The 23,032-nt window shown below is 34.8% G+C and overlaps 1 protein-coding gene across 6 annotated transcripts in view; it reads left to right on the top strand.

Annotated features, from left to right (window-relative positions):
- Diaph3 (diaphanous related formin 3) overlaps positions 1 to 23,032 on the top strand; it is a 501,638-nt gene that overhangs the window by 106,675 nt on the left and 371,931 nt on the right. For all 6 annotated transcript variants that reach the window (XM_087197467.1, XM_087197470.1, XM_087197468.1 and 3 more), the window contains one exon: positions 15,954 to 16,084. In XM_087197467.1, coding sequence (XP_087053593.1) covers positions 15,954 to 16,084 — 131 coding nt within the window. The remainder of the gene's footprint in view (positions 1 to 15,953; positions 16,085 to 23,032) is intronic.

Consider the following 23,032-nt stretch of genomic DNA (forward strand, 5'->3'; position numbering starts at 1 on the left):
GGAAAGCAGAGTTAAGGGAGGTTTGGGTGAAAAGTTGGGTCTAGTTGAGATGGATGGAAAGGAGTCAATGAAGAGAAAAAGATTTAAGATAAAGCAGGGAAATAGATGCTAGGATTAGGTTGAAGGTTTGAGGCTAAAAGTTTTAAGAACAAGAAAGCACTCATATTTCTCTGGACAGGGGGTTGAGCACAAAAGAAAACTGGCCTCCTTGATAAAGAAGAGAGCTATCAGTCACAGTGCCTGGCTTTACTCTTCTCAGGGAAGGAAGGGGCAAAGTTGTGGGCAGAGAGTGGTGAGGGTGAGGATGGTTTTGAAAGAGCTCATGGGTTTTGACCACACGTGGAAGGAAATGGGATATGAGGAAAACTACTGGGAGGCTACCTTGAAGGCCCATTTGAAATTGGAAAATATAAACAAATAGTAACGCAGAATAATCGTTCTTAAAGTCTGTGTTTGATTGAAGAACATTTTTCGTAAAAGATATCTTACCCAGTCTTCACTCTTCCCTCATAGCTGAAAGATAAATATGGAGCTATTCCACTTGAAAAAGGGTGGTGGCCTTAGAAGCTGTGGATAACCCTCTGGTCAGTTCTGAGGCACATGTACAGGAGCCCACAGTGCGAAACCACTTGGAGTGTGCCTGTGGGACAGTAGAGTACACAAAAAGGAAGATAAAGAGTTGAGAACCTTAGTATCAGCTATTCCTTGTCTATAGATAGGTCAAGACAGTCCCAGTCTAGCAGTGATTTCAAACAAAAGTGACCCCCCATTAAGGCCAGAGAGCTAAGATGCAAACTGATAAATATTTTATAAAATTTTGTATTGGCTGTCACATCTTTAATTTGGTAGCCCAGTGTCTGGAAATGAGACTTATCTCATTTAGAATGTAAAAAGAAATAAACTACAAAGAAAAAAATTTCACGAACATGTGTTAGGAAAAAGACATTTTTCAAATAGAAACTCTTACATGTGTTATCACTGTGGTTCTCAGGAGTAATTTAAGCAATTCTGTCAATTACATAAAATTCAGATGCTTTAGGTATTGTGCATTAAGAAATAATTAGATTCCATTTTTCTTAAATGGTAGTGATATTTTCTTGGTGTAAACATGTGGAGACCTAGGAAAACTGATGTGAGTAGTTAGAATGGAAAATACATAGTGCTAATTTTTCTATTGATATAAAAACCACAGTGTCTTCAACAGAACCAATTCAGTTGGGCCAATACATGATAGCATTTGTCAAATCTCTTTTGGTTGTCAGTGATAGAAGTCTGGCTTGAAATAATTTGAGTAAACAGAGGAATTTTTTTGGCTTTTATATCTGAAAGAGATGTAGATAATTCCAGCCATAACTAGAATCAGTCCAATGCCCCAGACATACCCCTTCCTGTTCCTTTGGTGTTGTCCAATAATTGGAAACCTTGAAACTATAGAAGAAAGCATAGGCATAATCAACTATTTTATCAATGCTAAATCTTTTTTGAATGACAGGAACAGGGAAAAGACAAATAATAGATCTGGTTAAAAAAACAACTTTCTAATGATTTTGACAAGATATTAATACTCAGATCTACAATGAGTTTCCATGAATTGATTACCAAAAAAAAGAGCCGAGGAAAAAAGCAAACAAGCAAGCAAGCAAGATAGGGATCTGAAAAGACAATTCAAGAAGAACAATTCCAAGTTGATAAATTCACATGTAAAGGTATTTAGTTTTAGATATTCAAATTAAAGTAATTTTATAACCATCACAGTTGAGAAGGATTACAGATCCTAAACTTCAGGCATAAATTGAAGATGGCAATAAATTTATTGTGAAGGAAATCACTTGATGCAATGGCTCATATTTCTTACTTTTTATAGTTTTTCATACTAGCTATGTATTTATATCTCATTTGCATCATTAAATTTGGGGATTGTAGTGCTTCAAGTGCTTGCAAATACAATTTGCATTTCTGTTTAGTAAATGGTTTATTATGATAAGTTTCAGTGAGTGGAAATAGCATTAAAATTATATTTCTATTAAATTTATACTGTCTCTTTGAATTTTCTTAGCCTATTTAAAAATATTTCATTAAAATGTTCAATTTTGATACTTAAATAATTTATAGTGACTGTTTTTGAAGATCATCATAAGACTTTCTCTGCATTTAAATATATTGCTTTAAGCAATGATTAAATAGTGCCTTTTGAAGATCACTCTTTTCTCTTTGAATTTCTATATATGTTAAAAAGATACCTTAGTTATTTCTCCTCTCCTAAATATACCTGAATTTGTGCAATTCTTTATGGAATACCACTTTTTGTTGCTAAAAGTAGTAATTGGTAGACTTTTCCCTCTTCTTGTTTTAGTAACTATTTTAGTACTTAACAATTGGGCCTCAGACTACTCTAGTAATTCATGAAAATTCTTTTAAGAGTGAATCCAGAGGTGAAAAATATGTTGATGGATAGATACAGAGCAGGTATCCAAGTCAAGATCTTCTTCTTCTTCTTTTTTTTTTTCAAGACAGGGTTTCAGTTTGTATTTCAGGCTGGCCTTGAACCCAGTATGTAGCCCAGGCTGACCTTGAACTCCTCCTGCCTCAGCCTCCTGAGTGCTAGGATTACAGGTGTGTGCCACCACATCTGGTAAAGATCTTCATTTTAATAGCAGTTCATGTTAGGGATGTAGGGATGTCTCATTACATTAATTTTTTTCTTTCAACAAACACTGCTGTATATCAGACACTGTTCTAGGTTGTAAAGAGGTTATGATCAACAAAGTTGATTATATTCTTGCCCTTATGTTCCTTATATTCTAGAGGCAGAAATAATCAGTAAATATGTTATAGGCCAGATAGAACAAAAGGAATTGTATTAATTATTTTTTACTCTTAATACTTTCAGTTTCCTCCCTACTACCATAGAACTTGGAATATGACATTTTCATCTTTTCTACCAAGACAAACATGCCTTTTTATCAATGTGGTTCTTGTGTTATACTTAATCATGAGATTTTAGAGAATTGCCACCACTCTGAGCCAAATGTGAGTCCTTTATTGTCAGCTGGCATTCAAGAGTGGCTAGCGCCTGGAAAACTCTTGAGGAGGAAAAGTGGCTTGTGGGTTCTTTTAAGCAGCTCTTCTAATTAAGGAGGGCTCAGGGAGAGGGGGAGCACAAGAGGAATTTCACAGGAGCAAAACTTTGCTAAGTAAGTGGGGGTCAGGGGAAGTTTCACACAGTTTAGTTGAAACAAAATATCACACAGGTGCAGAATATCCTGTTTACAAGATTGTAAAGATAACATATAGTTGCAGATTGCTTTACCAAATGGGAGATGTAAAGGTAACATACTGTTGCAGACTGCAGGATGTGGTCTGTCATGCATTAATTGAGGAGACTCCCAAGGGGGGGAATGGGGAGGTGACCCCTGGAATCACCTGACTTTACACAAATGGAGTCAGGTAGGCTATCACACTTGGGGGAGTATGCTTGGTAGATGTCCAAATATTAAGGTTTACAGGTACTTGAAATATACAGACTCTCTGGCCTGAGTAGCAGTGAAATTAAAATAACTTTGGAAAGAATTATCTCCCAAATTAGTACAATTGCCAAGAATTCTTTTGGAGAATTTAACAAGTATTTTGTTTGTTTTGTTCATTTCATTGTTTTTAACAAGCAGAACACTCCCTGAATATAGCAGATGCTCAGCAAATGTCATGGATTGAAGATCTGAGGGTAAATGTTTGGTTTTAACCAATGACCAGAACATGGTTTTGATCAAGGTTGAAGTCAAAAAAACATTTTTAAACATGGTATTCAAATTCCTGTTTTTTTGTGATGCATATAAAGAAAAACCTAGCATTTATCTTACAAAGAGTTTTTAGTCTGATAGTAATCATAAAGTATATTAATATGTCAGTGAAACAAGTTAGAAGTAAAGTACAATAGGAGAAGCAAATCTAGAGTGGGACTTTGAAGATTTGGATCATCTCCTGTTGAGGGGATCAGAAAAGAATTCCTTAGGAAAGTGACACTGGAAAAGAGTGAAGGGCTGGTGGGATTTGGAAACTTGGAGATGGGGTGTGGATAGACACAAAACTGTAGGAATCACACTAATAGAGATGTGTGCACATGGGAAAATCCATCAGGATTGTATTTATCTTGTCTGGAGTGAAGCTTCTATGAGAGAACAGCAGGATGAGGTTAGAAAAGTGGGTTTTGGAAAATTTTCATTTTTATAAAAACAAGTACAAATTGTGTGTTTGAGAAGGGTGGGATGGCTTGAGAGGCCTCTTTGTGTCTTCCTATTAACGGGAGAAACAACTTTCTCTATATTTTGTCTAAGTGTCATGTAGATGGGACATGTTCAATTTCCTTGCATGGAGTGAGTATATAACCAGCATAGTTACCTTTTCAGCTCTCTCTTCCCCTCCCCTCCCCTCTGCACTCAATCTTCCCTTCCCTTCCCCCCTCCCCTCCCCTCCCTTCTCCTCTCCTCTCCTGTTCTGTTCTTCTTTCTTTTTTCCCTCCCTCTTTCCTTCCCTTTCTTAAGTTCTAATAGGACTAAGAGGATAAGTTCTTTCTTTACAAGTCCATGTGAGCTTGGTATCTTGTCTTTGTAATCTTAAAAGCCTTCTCATAGGGTTATATTCATTCCTAAAGTACAGTGTTTTATACTCTATTTCCATTCCTGCAGTGAATCCCTGATAGCCGTGAGTGCTGTAGAGTGCATCTTTGAATATACCTCCAAAGCTCAAGTGTTGAAGGCTCGGTTCTCAGTTCATGGTGCTGTTTGGAGGTGGGACCTAGTGGGAGATTGTTGGTTCATTTAGGGCATGCTTTGGGGATATTGGGATGCCTGCTCTTTTCTGTTTCCCTCTCTTTTGCTTCCTAGCCATCATGAGGTGAGGAGCTTCCTCCTCCATGGCTTACATCATGATGTACTGCCTCACCACAGGCCCAGAGGTAATAGAGCCAACTATCCATGGACTGAAGCCTCTAAAACTGTGAGCCAGAAAACCTTCCTTGTTGTTTGTTTAAGTTGATTTAGGTATTTGTAACAAATACCTAAGTTAGTTGGAAAGCCATTTAACTCAGTGGTTTAAAGTCTGCTTTCCTAGTGGAGGATAAATTTCCTTTGTGTTCTAATTTCTGTATATTTTGTGTCTTGATTCTTTCCATTTCTTACAACACTTGTAGTTCCCACAAGTTCCACATAGTTCCTAAAATGCACCAGCAATTTCATTCACCTATCTTTCCCTTTGCCCGTCCGTGTTGCTTGTGTTATTCTGCTTTCCAGTCCCCATCTCTTAAGACCTGGTTCTTGGACTTTCTCCACTGGGAAGCCTTTACTACTTTTCTAAAGTATATCATGCCATTCCATCTCAAGTCTCTTATGTAAAATGGCAACAACTGGGACATCCTCCCTTCTGCTCACAGATACTTGATTCATTCCCAGCCTCCTCAATCTTGTACCTCTTTTTTTTTTTTTGGCACTGGGGATCAAACTCGGGACCTTCAGCTTGTGAGGCAGGCGGCGGAATCTTTACCTCTTTAGATGCTGCTTCCCACCCGATGATAAGCATTTCATTGATCCAATTTTCTTTTACTTTGTGTTACCACTTGTTTTACCATACTGGTAAATAATAGACACTTAGGTACATGTTTATTGAATGCATCTTTTAGGTAGATAACTGGGTTTTACGAAACATCCTAGAAACTATATGAATTTTTATGAGTATCACAATGTTTAGCTTTTATGTTTCTGAATGTTCTTCCCAGGAGTACAGTAGTTTAGTAAACTTCTGTTAGTTGCCCTCATTTATTTAAGAATTATTTATATAGTAGCTATTTAAAACATCAAAGACCCAGCAATTCTGGGAAATAGACATTTGTAACAGTTTTGGCCTTTTTTATATCTCTCAACTCAGTTATAAGAAGCATGAAGTGTGGACAAATGACCAACAGTCTGTTTTCTGTTGGACTTCAGTTGCTTCTCATTTTGATCATATTGCTCTCTTCCCCATGCCTGTAGACTATGGGTTTGTCCTTCCTTCTTTTGATCCATAAACTGCACAGCTTTAAAAGGTGCTAATTAGAAAAGAGCATACCCTTATTGTGATCATGTCAGTATATTCCAAATGGCTTTTCCTTGCAGTTTCTTCTATTCCACTGCTGAACATCTATATCGAGGAGACCACATCTCAAAGTCCCATAGCTGGTGTTAATGGAATAGAATCCAAAGATTTTGTTTCTTTCTCCTATTTATTTTTTTTCCTATATTTAGATATTATTTATATGAAAAGTAATATAGAAAATGTATTAGATTTGCCTTGTTTGTATTTTTTTATCTGTTTACAAACAGATTAGATTTATAGGCTAAGATAGCATGAATATATAGGGTGGCAAGGTGAGTGTCTTCCTAAATCAAGGAAAATAAATAAGCAAAAGAGAATGAATTGTAAATGTTAGCTGTTACACTTGAAAGTACAACCCAGAATTGTGGTGGCAAATAATTGCACGATTACCTAGAGGGATTGAAAAACAAATTGCCTAATTTTAAGGACTGAAACAGCTGGTGTTTTCTCATTTCCCCACCCCCTTTTGGTAAATGCCCAATGAAGTTTTGCTGTGCTTTTTTTGTTTTAACATAAACATAATCAACACAATAAAGAAGATAATGAACCAATGACTAAGAGCTTCAGTGCATTTTCCTATCTGTTCAGACGTGCCAAACAGATCTTTATCCTTCATTGAACCATCAAATAGAGGCAGGCAAATTAGAACATCCATGTTTATTTCATCAGCTTTTCCACCCCAAGCTTTGGGCTGTTTTTAAATGTTTAAATCACAATTTGTTCTACAGATGAAACCAAAGATGCTCAATGAAAACAAGTGGCCTGACCTGACACTATATAACTTTTTCATGCAATTTTTTTATTGTTTAGCACGGAAATACATAATGGTTTTCTTTGCATGTTTGTTTGTTTTGTTTTTTTAAGACAGAGTTTTGCTATGTAGTTCACACTGGGCTTGAACTCACTATGTAGCCCAGGCTGGCCTTAAACTCACAGTAATCCTCCTGCCTCAGCCTCCTGAGTGCTGGGATTATATGTGTGCTATAATGCTATTCTATGTAAAGTATTTTAAGTGGCATGTTTTAAAACTGGATTAAAGATTTAGGAGACGTGATTTGAATGCACTTAACTTTAGAAATAACATAAAATATAAAATAGTTATGAATTTCAAAATGTTTTTTAGTACTTTTAGATTATGTTCACATAGTAAAATCCACAAATTTTAAGTATACCATTTGATAAACTATCATGGAATAAACACACCTGGGTAATCAGTACTCAGCTGGGGAAATAGGTCAGTGCCTGAGTATTCAAATGTCACAATCCTTTCTCCTCCCCAAGCTAATTTCTCTCCTGACTTCAAACACTGTGAGCTCCTTTTTTCCCCTCCTATTTTATAAATATTTTTCAAAATCTTTGGCATTATGTTACAAATTACATTAAATTCATCATTTTAAAGTGCATTATTTCAGTGACATTATCTTTACAATATTATACAGATATCTGGTTTCAGAACATTTTTATCAACTCAAAAAGAAACTCTGGACCCTTTAAACAGTCACTTCCTATCTCTGTCCTCAATAGACTTGTCTAGTGGAAATCCACTCTAATTCCTTTCTTTCTTTTTTTAACTGTTATCCTGAGTGCTTCTTTACTATGCACATGATCTTCCATGGTCTTCCTTTTCTGTCCTAATCCCAGCCCTTGAATCAGACATTTCTCAAGGAGCCCAGGTTCTTTTTAATGGAGAATGGTATTTAAAAATGAAGCCATGAGGCTAGATCTTCTAACAGTATGTCTTTATTTCTAGTTCCTTTCACACAGAACTAGAAAATATGTGTGTTTTCTTGCATGTATTCATGTATATACATATGTATATGAGATATATGTACAGTTATTCATTGGTATGTATGGAGAGATTGATTTCAGGACCCCTGACCCTACCAAAATCTGAGCATGCTCAAGTCCCTCATGTCAAATGATGTAGTATTTGCATGTACATTCGCCCATGTTTTATTTTTATTTTTTGTCTTTTTGTATTTGTTATTGAGCAGCAGGAATAGCCATTAGAAATTAACATTCATTTCAAATCATTTCTAGATTACCTGTTATACCCAATACAGTGTCAGTAATTACGTAGTATCATATAGGGAATAATGATAAAAAAGGTCTGTATATGTGTAGTACAGATTGGATTAAAAAATATTTTCAATAAGCTGTTGGTTGAATCTGCAGATGCAGAACCCCAGGTTACGGAATGCTGACTACACATCTATATATGGAAAACACATGATATATGTATACACATACCATATGTCTATATCTATTTCTCTATGTATCTCTACCTCCTTCCTTTTCCCTCCCTCCTGTAAATACACACACACACACACACACACACACACACACACACAATTTTAAAACTACAAATTCATATTGATAACTTTCAGTTAGTCTAACACTACAGGGCTCATTCTAGCCTTTCATATTTTTTATCTAGCTCATTACTTTGTCATCATTATTCATTGAAGATGTAGTTTCCTTTGGTTTTGATTCATTTCATTTTAGGATTTCCTCTCATCTTTCTTGATTTTTTTTCCAGCATGTATATATGAAACATCAATACGGTTCCAAAAGTCAGATCCATACAAATAGGTATACACAGAATTGTCATGTAACTTCCCCTCCCCAATCTGTATTAGTCAGCTTTCCTGTCTCTGGGACACAATACCCAACACCCACTTACAGGAGGAGAGTTTCATGTGACTCACAGTTTCAGGGCTTTTAGTCCATAACTGGTTAGCTCTAAAGCAGGAACATCATGGTAGAGCAAAGATCCTTAGTTCATGGTTGCCAGGAAGCAGAGCAGGTGAATAGTGCTAGGCAGGAAATGGGCCAGGGATCACATATAATACCCAGTGTCACTCCTCCAAGACCTACCCAAAGACAGCAAGAAGCATGCTCAACCAATCCCCTGGGTGGATCCCAAAGCCAGTCAAGTTGATACTCTACCCTAACTGCCACAGCATTGTCTCTTATGTAAATAGTGAGGAAGTTCTTTCCCTGTCTTTTTTACCATATTCCCAACTAACCCTTGAAGTTTCTTGTTCCTTCCTGTGTCTTTTTACACAAATAAATAGATATGTGTATTTTCTTACCTAAATAATCTATACTTTTTTTCCCCTTTAAAGGGGAAATTACTTTACTTTAAAGGGGAATTACTTTAGCAATTGAGGAGCTCTTCCTAAAAATGTAAAATAAAATAAGGCAATCGGCCAGTGCAGGAAAGCTTTCCCAGTAAATAGAAGGGAGGTTGATACTAATTAAATATGGATAAATAATACTAGAATATAAGGCATTGAATTTCTTTTATTATTTCAAGTTAATTTATAATTGTCTAAAATTAGCATTAGATTGTTAGGTTTTAAGTTTTTCTTTGTGTATATGTTTTAGAAACTAAAAGAACAGCAGATTTTTTTTTGGGTATTTTTATCATACTTCTTTGTAAAATGCACTTAGTAATTTTAAACTTTTAACAAATGCTATTTTCCATGTACACTAAAAGCAGTTACCAAAATTATAGACAGGTATTTTAGCACATTGTGTTCATTAAATGTGTATCAAAAAAAATAACTCTTTAAGGGAATTCCCCTATAAATTTTTTTGGTGGGTGTACCTTTCCATAGTACTTTTCAGCTTTCTTGTTTCTGCTAGGCGTTTGTTTAAAATCATTGGTGAGTAACAGATTTTATTGGCACTAGAGATCTGTTTGGGTTGTAAATGTTCTGAAATGAGTAATTCATGCTGCAGTGACAGCCTGGTGTTTCTGTTGATCAGTGACATTAGAGATGCTTGAAATCTTTTGAAAAATGCAGGGAAATTGTCGCAATGCATTTCAATAGTAATATACACGATGGTAATTTAGATTATAATTATCCTCTTGGCAGTCACAGTGTTTACCCTTGTTTTGTACTGTGCTGAGTTGGCTGTTTTCTTCAAATATTATCAGTGCCAACTATTTCTTTAAATATTCTTGGCGTTTTGTATCATCTAACTCCTTACAAAATATCCTCACCTGAATGGGTACCCAGAATTCAGATTTTGCTATCCAAATGAGAAACTGAGGCAGTTAACTTATGGTAACTGTCTTAAGAGCCAAGGAGGTAAACACATGCACTTATGCAAGGCAAGCCTGAGTGTATTCACTAGTTATTAGGAAAATTTGACCTTTATGTTGATTGCATTTTTCTGGTGTGTCTCCCCTTCTCTTAAAATTACAAAGTAGACACGGTGGAGAATGATCTTTAGAATCTAATAACTAAGCCAAACTTAATGTTTCAACCAATCTTACTGGTTCCCCAACTTTTATTTTTTTTTAATCTCTAGAGGCTATATGTTTTGGGTCTTTATATTAAAGTAGGTTTGTGATTGAAAACTGAATGCTTAGTTGCAGTTTAGGATACCACATTATGAATTTTGGTATGGGTTACCTGCTGGGAGAAGTAAAGTGTAATTTGGCTTGTTGGATAACAGTCTACAGTGACTGGAGTAGTGATTAAGAATGAATCTTATGATGTCTAGATAATGTAGGCAAACTTGTTTGTGTATAGATGCACACAATATAGTGTTTCAGTGTGCTTTGTCATCTTCCTGCAGTGTGTAGACATTCTAGACATAGTTTTTAGTTTTACTGTTTTTAAAATCAGTTCATTATTAAGTGGTAGATTCCTCAAGATTATATGAAAATCACTCAATTATTTGAAAAATGAAGGAGGTCAGTTCTTCAGTATTTTATCATAGTAACTGGAAATACAGTGCATTTTTATGTTGTCACAGAAATGGTACCTCAAATTACTCTGCAAACACATGAGAGAGAATGGTGAGGAAACATATACTGAATAACCTCCACATAAACTGAGATGAAAGGCAGGCAGGCAGGAACAAAAGAATCTGGACAAGACAGGTCAAAGGAAATGGTAACCATTACCTCTAATAGTTACATAGAGAAAAAAAGATTGCTTGGCTTTAGAGAAATAGAAATGGTCAGGGAAAAAAGCTTGTTTAAAGGTATATTACTTTTTATACCTTAGAATACATTTAATAAGGAATATGACAAGTATAATCTATATACTTTTTTTCCCCCTCACTATCCTGCATTTGGTCTTTTAGAGTAAAATTTACTAAGGGATTAAAAAAGATTTAAAAATTATGTTGGATAAATAGCCTTCTAATTTTCTCATGTCAGGCAGACATCCTTATCTCACTAATGTGTTTGATCCCACAGGGGATAAAGCTTTCCAAGTATTTTCATCTTCATGGCTAATGGACTTGGAGACACGCAGCTCAGAGTACCCTTCCCTGTGCTCCCTCTGCTTGCCACTTCCTTTGAAGTTAGGTGAAATGAAAGAAACACAGGAAGACCTGTGCTGAAAAGGAATATTTTGGATTCTTATATTTTCTTCCCTCTATTTTCTTTCGTGTTTATACTTTCATAGTACTATAATAAATGTAAGGAAAGGGTGAATTAATGTTGAAAACTAATCTTTCAAATAGTTGGACTATTTCCTACATTTTTAGTTCTTTAATTTGGAATATTCCTAAGTAAGCATTTGTTTCAGAATGTGTGTGTGTATTTGTATTTGTGTGTGGGTGTGACTTCTTTCGTTCTCTTATTTTAATCCTTAGTCTGTGTAATCCATTTTATTGTAACTTCATTCATTGGTTGAATGCCAGAGGTTTTACAAAGGGCTGGTGATAGGGAAATGAATTAGCAGAAAGAGACATGCACAAAGAAATTAGCATATACTAATGGGCCTTTTCTTGTTCTTGAAAGATTTGGTTACCTAGCTTACTGCTTTTCTTCCTGCTACTACTGCTGCCATCATCTTTAAGCCATCCAGACAAACATTTTACTTCCTAGCTGGGCCTCGTGGAGCAGGCCTGGAATCCCAGAACTCCAAAATGCTGAGTCATGAGGATCACAAGTTCATGCCCAGCCTGGGCAACTTTGCAAGGTCCTGTCTCAAAATAAGAATGAAAAAGTGCCGAGAATATAGCTCAGTGTAAACGCCCTGGGTTCAATCTCCAGAAAAATATTACTTTCTTCTTTCTTTCTTTCTTTCTTTTTTTTGGTACTAGGGATCGAACTCGGGACCTTGTGCTTGCAAGGCAGGCGGCAGAACCACTGAGCTAAATCTCCAGCCCTCTTATTTCTTGACTTCATCATTCCCAGTTATACTTGATTCTCTACTAAATCTTAGCTACCTGTAACCTGGGGTAGTAGTAGAATACAATCTGTAAATATGATGTACAGACTTCCTTTACTGGGCACTATCTCTCCTATGTAGTATCCCCATATTAAGAATTGTATAATTCTATTGGATGTACTGATCCACTGACTTAGCATTTTTCTCATGTCCATAACCTCTGCCTTTCCATGTTCTTTCTTACTTCCCTCCTTTTCTACCTAAGACCCACAGTTATATTCTCTCTTTTCTTTTCTGCCAACCACCAGTTCATTTGTCTTTTTGTCCATATAAACCCTACCCTTGGTTGAACTAAATTGCCCACTTCTTCTGCATCTATACCTGAGCACACCTTACATCTCGGAGGAAGCTATAGTGACTAGTCTTTTCTCAATGACTACAGTTCATGAGCAAGTCCTGACCAGCATGTAGCTATCCTGCCACACATTCTTTTTTATACCTTTAGTTCTGTGTCCTCACTTTTAGCTGATTGTATTGCTAATTGTTATCACTGAGAACAGTGATGTAGCCAGGATAGAACTGTCATTTTAGTTGGAAATCACCAAATCTATCAGATTTTAAACTCAGCTTTGCTCTACTTACAGTGATAAATTTCCCCTTTAACTGCATAATATCATTTCCTCCTCTTGTGTAGTAGGGCGTATCTCTCACCTATGCACAGGGATTTTGCTTTTGTTTGTTTTTTTGCATCTGTTCCTACACCACTACCACCACCACCACCACCACCATTTTTTCTTCTGCTTGGTCATTGTTATCAGCATGCAAACATAATGTTTTGTTTTTTTTTCTGTACTTCAATTCCCACTCAAGGTTCCCCTCTGGATACTGCCCTATATCCTTTAATAAGTAGTAATTCAGGTTATTTTAATTCAGGTACTGAGTGTTATGAAGATTAAAAACATAGATGGGGACTTGGTGTATGGCAGCAGGGTTTTGGGGAGTCACTCTCAGTTCTCGCCTAACTGATGTATAGGAGTGGGCCTGGGCCAAGGGCACAGTAGTGGTAATAAGGTTTGGTAAGTGGAGAGAGTATTATAAGTAAGATTCTTGGGAGCAAATGAGAGGCCTTGAGGCAATAACTTGCTCAAATTGGAAAAAAAAATTAAAGAATTATTTGAGCCAATGGCGTTAGCCTGTCCTTCCCAGTACTTATTGGGGAAAAAAATGTACTTTTGGTTCGATTTAAACATTGAAATGTTTCCCTTCATCACCGTCTTCTAACAAACACACCAAAGATTATGAGCTCTGTTTCTATGCCTGAACTATCATGGCCCCAAAGAAGAGACTGACAGATTGGGTTTGGTCTTACATAGAAATGGAACCGTATGCTTTATACTCTTTTGATTTGGCTTTACCTTAGGAAAATTTTCTTTATTCATTTATCTTTTTGCACTTGTCAAAAATGAATTCTTTTTATTATGGAATAGTATTATATTATTTGAATATACCACAATCTGTTGACAAATACTTGAATTTTTCCCAGTTTTTGGCTATTAAGAATAAAGCTGTTCTGAACATGTATGAGTTGGTTTTTATTATTTTTTTTCTATTGCTTAACCCCTAGTTGTGCAGTTGCTGAGTCATATGGTCAATCTGTATTTACCTTTAAAAGCAACTGCTCAAGTCTTTTTCAAAGTGGTGGTACCGTTTTACATCTCAAATACTTCAAATATCCACTGTACTTGAGGATGGATAGTGCTTCCTCACTGTTTATGATTTATACCTGCATCTCTGTGGTGGTTATGCCAAGAGTGCAAGGTGTGGAAACTTGAACTATTCATGTTACCAAGAAATTGTAAATCAGCTACAGCCTGAGAGTGAGAGGCTAATTAGGAAGTAATGCTGGGCAGAAACAAGTCGTATTCTGAAGGACTTACTTATTGATATGGGTACATGCTTTTCAAATTTTTTTTTGTTGAATAATACTTTGGTAGTTTTAAGCAAAAAAGATATTAATAGATAAATGATATGTTAGTGAGAATTGAACATATTTTTTATGATATCAATAATGATAGCAAAAATTGGATGTTCATTTTCAGTGCTCTCATCATCTCTTCTTTCAACTTTATTTTATTTGTCATTAGTAATTCTCTTGAGATTTTGCCGTAGAATTTTTCTTTAATAAAATACCACTTTGATACTGATGTGAATAAAAACAGTTTGTCTTTCTAGCACTAATTTGTTTTGCACTTTGGTTATGTTTTCTCAAATAAAATTACAGCAAATTAATAAAACAAGTGAAATGGGAAAGAATTCCTGCCATTTCGGGTAATCTGCTTTTGAACATGTACAGTTCCTTTCTTTGCCCTTAGAGATTTAATCTGTAATTTAAAGAGATATAATGTAGAGTTTTCTTTATTATGACTTCAACATCCTCCACCTGCACATGTGCTCACAGATGTGTGTGCCTACCTTTTTGGGAACAGGTCTCTATTTTTCATTTCAGTGTAAAATTCCAAGTTGTCTTCATAGCTGGTGGCTGTAAAGTTTTCAGCCTCCTCTATCACAGTTTTTCTTTTTTCTTCCAGGTATCTGCATGGTTAGCTCTCAGATTCATCAGCTTTTTGTGCACACACTCAAGTTTAAGGTTTTTGAAGCCTTCTCTGTGAAGCTTTCCTTTACCGCCCTATTTAAAATTGTATGCCTCATAGTGAGCTCCTCCTTCCTTTTGCTTGCTTTTGTTTTCTCTATAGCACTGTTTATAATACACTTGAATTATTTTATTGCCCGCCTCTCCCAACTAGAATAAAGCTAGGTGGAGGAAGAATTTTTATCTCATTTTTTGCACCATTCTTAGCACTTAGAATAGTGTTCAGAATTTAGTAGGCTCTCAGTGTTTGTCAAAGGAGAGAACTTCACTTCCAACCTGTATTTCATATTGATCTAGAGCCTTCCAAAATTCCCTTGGGGAAGCTAATTGAATAGTGATGTTCGGACACTCCATGCTGTGACCTTTATCTTGAATGGTTTTTGTTTTTGTTGTTTTCTTTGTGTGTGCATGTGCTTTATGTTTTGGTCTGAATTCTTTTCTAATTTTTCGAGTACATAGTTTTTTATTTACCTTTCCCCTGTTACTCAGGCTTCTCCAAGCTGCCCTGCCAAATGTAGGTACTGTCTTTATTCTTTAGGTCTCTTAGTTCTGTCTCATAGGAATTACACTGCACTGAAAATTATTACATTCTTCTTGTGTTTTTCCTCCCAGATTTAGAGTTTGATAATCCCTAGGTCTAAATTGCCTAGAGTAAGACATTCAGTGGTAATTGAATGAATCAGTGATTTAAGAGCTTTTCCTGTATTGCTCAGAGCACTAATTTTAATAAGGTATTTCTTATATTGAGTTTTCATATTTCTTTTGAATGTAACTAGAATATACTACTATATTTCAAGATACTTCCTATGATATACACTTAGTAATTTTGTAGGACAGCTTACATTCGCAAAAACACTTACTTTAGTTTGCAGTCCATTTGATATTATGTTATTATTTTTTGTGGATACCAAGGATTATGAATTTATAGATTTATGGGTAGATGAAGTAAGGATATCACTCCCACACACCCTGAAATAATAGTAATCATAGTAGTTGTCTGGAGCTTATGACTTAATTTTTAAAAACTTATTTTATAGGGAAGTCTTAAAAGCAGCCGACAGATCTCACCTCAGGAATTCATCCATGAATTGAAAATGGGGTCTGTGGATGAGAGACTTGCCACCTCCCTGGAATCCCTCCGAGTGTCTTTGACCAGTAATCCTGTGAGGTAATTTATCTAAATGAATAGCATCAGGGCATGTTACCAAGTTAAACAGATGTCACTAATATGTCATTTTCATTTAAATTTCATAGTGCTGTCAAATAAATAGCCATTATACCTCAACAATTTCTGAATGTAGAATTTAAATACATAGTATTTATATGCATGAAGAAATAGACTCAGTAGTACCTTTTGTATTAATTGCTGAGTAGTACATAGCTAATGTACTTAAAGAAAACATTTGTTCCTTAGAATTTTGAAAAACTTGAGGTGCTTTTAAAAAAAAAACCAATCAGTATCAGAAACTAACAGTTTAAATGTGACTGAACTTAAGTCTGAGTTTTGGTGATTCCTGTTTGACATAGCAAGAAATACCATCAATTATTTCCTTTAATGGAAATGGTGTCTTTGTAGGTGCCCATCGGTTGGTGTTGTTATTTTTAGCAAATACTAATGTAGGACACCCAATGAAATTTGAATTTCAGACATACTAAAAAAAGCTTTTTTACCTGAAGTCCAAATTTAAATGTTTTTAAAAATTTTTATCTGGTAACACTACCATAGTTGTTTCTATAAATCAATTTTTTAGACTTTTGGAGTGAGATTAATATTTGATGACTTTAAGAAGTAAAGGTATGTAAAAGTTAAAAAGGAATGTAATTTTGATAAGCTGAGTATATTTAAAATTGTCAGATTGTTAGATAGTAGGAGACAGACTTGTTAAAAATAAAACAAAAACACAAGGTGTACCAGGAGTATATCATATGTGATACTTTGTATGTTTGAAAGGAGAAATTTCAATATATAGAGACTGTATGCTAACTCTGAATTAGGTTGGTAGCTAAATCCAGAGTATTCTCAAAAAAATGTATGCAGAAGTTGTTATGAAATGTCTGAGTAGTCAGAATCAGAAAGTTTCTGAACTGTAAAGGTCTGAGGAAGATCAGTTTTAACTTTCTGATGTCTAAGAAATAAATATTTTTACATAATAATAATGTGTGTATATACATATTGGGAAGACTAGAATGGCATACTATAATTGGAGTGATATGGAAGATAATTTCTTTGCTATTCTAAGATCTTTTTTGGACATTTCTGAAGTCAGGCTATAACGTGAAATAGTTCTTGAGCACACGATTATTTAAAACAAAAGACCCTACTTATTGAGACATGAGAGTAAGGTTTAAATAAGAGTAGGAAGAGTAAGTGAAGAATCGTTAGTATATTTCAGTTTTATGTTTATTTTTCTATTTTGCCACTTTGTCTGTTCTTTAGACTGTAAGCTAGTGGTAGCATGAGAATATATGTTATTTACCTCTGCTTACCGAGCGTCTTGTTTATTACACAGGAAATGCTAGAGATTTATTGATTGAAATAATATGGTTTTGGGCCGGGGATTTAGCTCGGTGGTTTCGTTGCCTGCTGCGCAAGCACAAGGACCTGAGTTTGATCCCCGGTATCAAAAAAAAAAAAAAAAAAAAAGAAAAGAAATAATATGGTTTTAATTTTAACTTTCTTTCATCTTACTTTGGCTGTTGTTCGAAACAGATCGAATTTGAGAATTCAGTAGATATATTAATATATGAAGAGCTTTTGTTTCCAGCTTAATCTGTACCTGTAAAATGTACTTTTTAAAAAAATACTTATTGAGCCCCTATTATTTGCAAGATTATATTGTGGGGATTGAATAAACAAAGCAAATGTAAGCCATCTTTCTGTGGAGTTTAAATGTAAGGAAAAGGTATTGTCAGCATTGGACACTGAAGGTATTAATTGTTTTTCAGTGTAATTAGAAGTATACCCTTCACTGCTGCATGTTTACTTTTCTTCCCTTTTCTTCTCTTTCTCCTTCCCTCCTTTTCAAACAAAAAAACCAACATGGAAGGATTTTATGTAGGAATGTATACATATTACAGTAGATAGGATTATTTATTTTGATTTTACCTAAAAACACTGGAAATTATGCTGTATGTCTTTATTTTAAAAAGCGTATTAAGACAAATGCCAATACTTGTGTTATTTTTCTCTAAGAATGGATAGTTCTAAAATATATTAATAGGAATCCATATATTTTCCATGAAGTAGTCCTTTTAAGTGAAAAGAATAGAAAAACCTTATCACTGAAAGAATTTTTCTGAAATTGTACCCCTTAATATGAAAAGACAAAATTGACAAGATATTTGAGAATACTTCTTTTTCTATTATAGAGGAATGACTTAGGAAAACTTGGAAGCTATGCCTTTGAGCAAATCTTTGGACTTTCCTGTTAGTCATGATGTGCCTGGTAATAAAGTCAGTTTTTCGTGTTTTCTTATTTATATATGTATGCCACCAAATTCCTAGATGGAATTTTTATTTTTGTAAGCTTCTGAAATCATTGTTAAAGTTGTGATATCTCTGAGTAAATAAAGTTAGAAATTATTTAATGCTATGAATAGATTAAAAAAAAGAACAAGTGGACTGATTAATGATGGTTCTCCAAAGTTAGTTTAGGATCAGAATTTATTTAAATCAAAAGTAAGGGAAAAAATAGACTCCCTCCTTAAATTAGCGAATTAGTGAATATATAATGTCTTTAGAGCTGTTCATCAACTTCTGAAACTCTGACTAGTAATTATGAGCCTTGTCAGCCTTACACTATCAAGATAGAGAATTATGTGAAAACCAGTTTGTTTTATGAAAATATGACGTGAAGATCACAAAAGTTCTGTTTGATGAGATTTATTGATCATTCAGTATTCTTGATGACAGTTTGTGTTAATTTTGACAGTTAGGGAAAAGACCAACTTCCTCAACTTATCGAATATAACTTTTAGTGAATCTTGACATAATCAATAATTACATTTAGATGATTGAATACATTTGGGTAAAAACATAAACAGGTGACATATAATGATTGAAGTTAAGCATTTATGGTTCATACCCATTTATGTATATGCCAAGTTAATTATAGGATATATCTTCATATTCTCAATGCTATGCTTCTGTCTGGGCAAGATTTCTGTCTCAGAAAATTAGTTCTGTGAAATCTTTGTGTTTTGTGAGTTTAGGCATTATTTTCCCTTAATTACCATTAAAATTTGTATTTTGAAGTGTAAAAGAAGTATTTTCTTACTGAAGTTGTCTTTTTGTTTGAAGACTGGAGAATATTCTGGACATAGGTTTAAGCTGATAACTATAAGTTTGATAAAATAATTGTGGAGAATTGTGCAGGAAAATGTGTTTACACTAAAATAGATGAGTGCCTCTTGTCAGTCCATTTAATCAGTGCCAGCTTTGGAATGTAGCTCCTCTGCATTTCTGGGATTGAAAAACATGAAGTAGATGGAAGAGTGTGGCCTTGCAGAGGTAGGATGGCATACTCATTCGTATCATGATAGGAAGAAAAAGTCTTCAAGAACTAATATCTTTGAAATGACTAATTCTTTGTCTTATTTTAAAAGTTATCTTAGTAAAATATTAAACATATTTAGAAGACTGTCATCACAGTAAAATAAGTGCCCCTTACCCAACCATGAGGCTCCATTCTGTTGTCTATTACCTTGAAACTACCATACACATCTCTTTAAGTTCTGTGTCCTTACCCAGGGCCAACTCACTGTCCTATCCTGAGTTTTGAATTTAACATTCATTTTTTTCTCATTATAATTTCATGGTATGTGTATTCCAAATTACTGTACTGTATCATTTGTTTTTATCTTTTTGAACTTCATATAAATAGACTTCATGTATTCTTCTAAGACTTATGTTTCCCTCTTAATATTATGTTGCATGAATTTGTCCATGTTGCTCTGTGTAGCTGTTCATACCCATTGCAGTTTATCATTTTTCAGACCTTATATTTTAAGAATATTTATTGCAAACAGTTTATATATGTTTTTTTTAAATCTGTCTGATAATCTTTGTTTTTTGTAATTTTATGTTTTTGTATTGATTATGAAAACATACTTTAATTCATATGTAATATTTCATTTTGAATTTTCATTTATGCTTTTTCCAAGTTTGCTTTTCCCATTTCTTCTACCTCTCACCCTCCTTCTCTTCTTTTTACTCCTTTCTTTTCTATATTCTTCCCTCTTATTCTTCTCCTTCCTTTTTAACTTTTGTGTAGATTTTTAATTTCTTCTTTCATTTTTTCTTATCTACCAATTTAGAAGACAAATTTAAAAAATTTTTTATAACAGGAAAGGAATTCAACATTCATGTACTTAAAAAGAACCGAAGTAAGCAATAATGTATTGTCTCCTCTGGAACCAAAGAATACTGTAATAATCAATCACCTTTCCTTGATTTCTATGCTAGTTTGAGTGATATTTTGCTTTTCTTTTTAATCGTATAATTAAATATTGCTATTCATTTACACCAGAAACATATGTCTTTGTATATATGTTTACACACATTTTCTTTTTTGGTTTATGTATTTTTCTCTGATCATTTTATTTTTGCTTCAAGCTTATTATTAAGATCCTTTCTTTTTTTGGTACCGGGGATTGAACTCGGGTCCTTCTGCTTTCGAGGAAGGTGGCGGAACCACTGAGCTAAATCCCTGGTCCTATTAAGATCCTTTCGAGTCTGTTGATGCTAACATTCTCTTTTATGTGTCTGAAAATATCTTTATTTATCTTTGAGTTTGAAAGATACCATTCCTAGGACACGGCATTGAGGGTTTCTAGTTATGATTTATATTTTCTTAGCACATTAACCCACGCCACCCACCCCGACTTGCATTGTTATTGAGAGGTTGGCTCTATCCAAAACTTATTCTTTTACAGGCAATCTAATCTGTCCTTTCTCTCTGGTTGTTTTAAGATGTATTCTTTGTCTTTTCTATTTTTATAATTTGGCTCTACTTTTAAAATCCTTGCAATAATTTATACCTTTATTCTTCAATATTTTAATCCTTTTTACTTTAAAAAATATTCTTTAGGTATTTTATATTCTATGTCTATAATTTTTTTACTTTTGGTACTGGGGATTGAACTTGGGACCTTACGCTTGCGAGGCAGGTGCCGGAACCACTGAGCTAAATCCCCGGCCCTGGGTCTATAATTTTAATAAATGAAGGATTCTTTGATCTGCCCTTGGGATTGATTGTTTCTTTAAAGATTTACTCAAACAGTTTCTTAGTGTATTTGGTAATATTTTAGACCATGGTCTCATATTTCTTTGAAACTGTTTTCTTGAGATTTATTTTGGGGATACATGCTGCTAGGATGAGTTAGTGTTTTTCTGTTGGGAATGTAGAGACACTGTTGACTCAGGACCATTGTAAATAAAACTTATAGCTTTGAGGTTTGTCTATTTTTCTTCCCACCTAGGCATAGTCTGGCTTCTACAGTGAGTTCTTAGAACAAATTTTTCTTGTAGTCTGCTTTTATGGGGAAGTTTATTTTCAGTGTACTTTTTTACTGAAGGTGTGGGCCTTGAGTCCCCTGCTTTTGCCATTGTGTACTAGCTTGGTGCTGGCCTTAGACTCTGACTTTTTTCTCATGGGCTGTGTAACCATACAGAGGAACGCTGGGTTCCTAGGGCTTTGCACATGTCTCTTGAAGCACAAGAGGCTTGTGTGCCTTGTTGACTTCTCTATGTCTTTCAATTGGTAATGATGGTTTCTGAAATGAGCAGGTCAAGCAAAAGTTTTCTATGTGATCTACATCCCTGTAATTCTTTTCTCTTTTTGGTTTTGAAATAATATCAAGAAGGTATATTATGGAGCCAACTTTCAAGTTTCCTTTTTCTTTTGTTCAGTAGAGTAGCCAGTAGACACTTATGACTATTTAAATGTAATTAATTAAAAATAAATAAAAGCTGGGTGTGGTGATACATGCTTGTAATACCAGCACTTGAGAGGCTGAGGCAGGAGGATCACTGTGAATTCGAGGGCTTGCAAGACCTTGTCTCGAAAAGAAAAAAAAACCATGGAAAAAATTCTCCCATTTTAATTGCTCAAGAGCTCCATGTGATTAGTGGCTGTCCTTTTGGAAGCACACACAGGCCCTTTCTGCCATAACAGTTTTATTAGACACTATCATAAGATTCTTAGTTCTCCTGTATGTTTGCCTAGTACTTGGATATATTTAATGCATAGTTGTTATATTCTCAATGTTGTATCCAGGACTATAACACTATATACATTTTAGAAGATTGGACCATATCTTTTAAACCCCCAACAATGATTGGGCATTCATTTCAAGAGAGTCCTGAGAGAAGAGATGGATCTAGGGGAGGTTGCCTTCAGCAGGGAGGGCTGGCAGGCAGGATCAGGCTAAGGGAGTGAGTGAGTTTTCCATGGGGTATGAAGGAGAAGCCAGGTGAGGGAGGTGAGGTGAGGTGAGGTGTGTCTGACAGCCTGTGCTGTAGATGTGGTGCTGACAGTAGAACTGAAGTGAGGGAATCAGTGAAATGGTGCATCATAGAAGCTATAGAAGCCTTTCCTTTGGTAGGTTAAAAATATTAGTAGCGTGCATTTTTTTAAAATGGTGTTTTTTTTTTTTTCAGAGAGCTGTACCTACTTTTGTCTCTTAAAAACATTGTTTTTCAAGGTTGTTTTCCACTAAGTCAGAAAGTATAATGTAGGCTGTTAATATTCTTTCTTTCTTCTCCATTTAGACACTGCCATATATCTCTGGATGTGCTTTGTATTATTTATGTCTTAATTATCACTCAGCCTCCATAATCTTTGTAATACATAATATTGCTTATTAAAGGCATACTTGCTGAAAATGTCCTCTAATTTTAGACTATTTTACTGTCCTTTTAAAAAGCTCTTTAAAAAGCTTTGAAAGGAATATTAATGAAAAGTACCCTGGAAGAAACTAGGTATTAATATATGCTTCAAATATATGCTACCTTGATGTTTTTAAAGGAAAAGCCATTATTTTACAGTGCTTTCACAGTCCTTCCAAACCTAGTATCATTTTTTCAGAAACTTATAGAGGACTGAACGTTCTTTCC

This window comes from Heterocephalus glaber, unplaced genomic scaffold (genome assembly GCF_053883595.1).
Source record: "Heterocephalus glaber isolate CG9 unplaced genomic scaffold, H.glaber_assembly_v1.0 deba00001666, whole genome shotgun sequence".
Taxonomy (NCBI): domain Eukaryota; kingdom Metazoa; phylum Chordata; class Mammalia; order Rodentia; family Bathyergidae; genus Heterocephalus; species Heterocephalus glaber.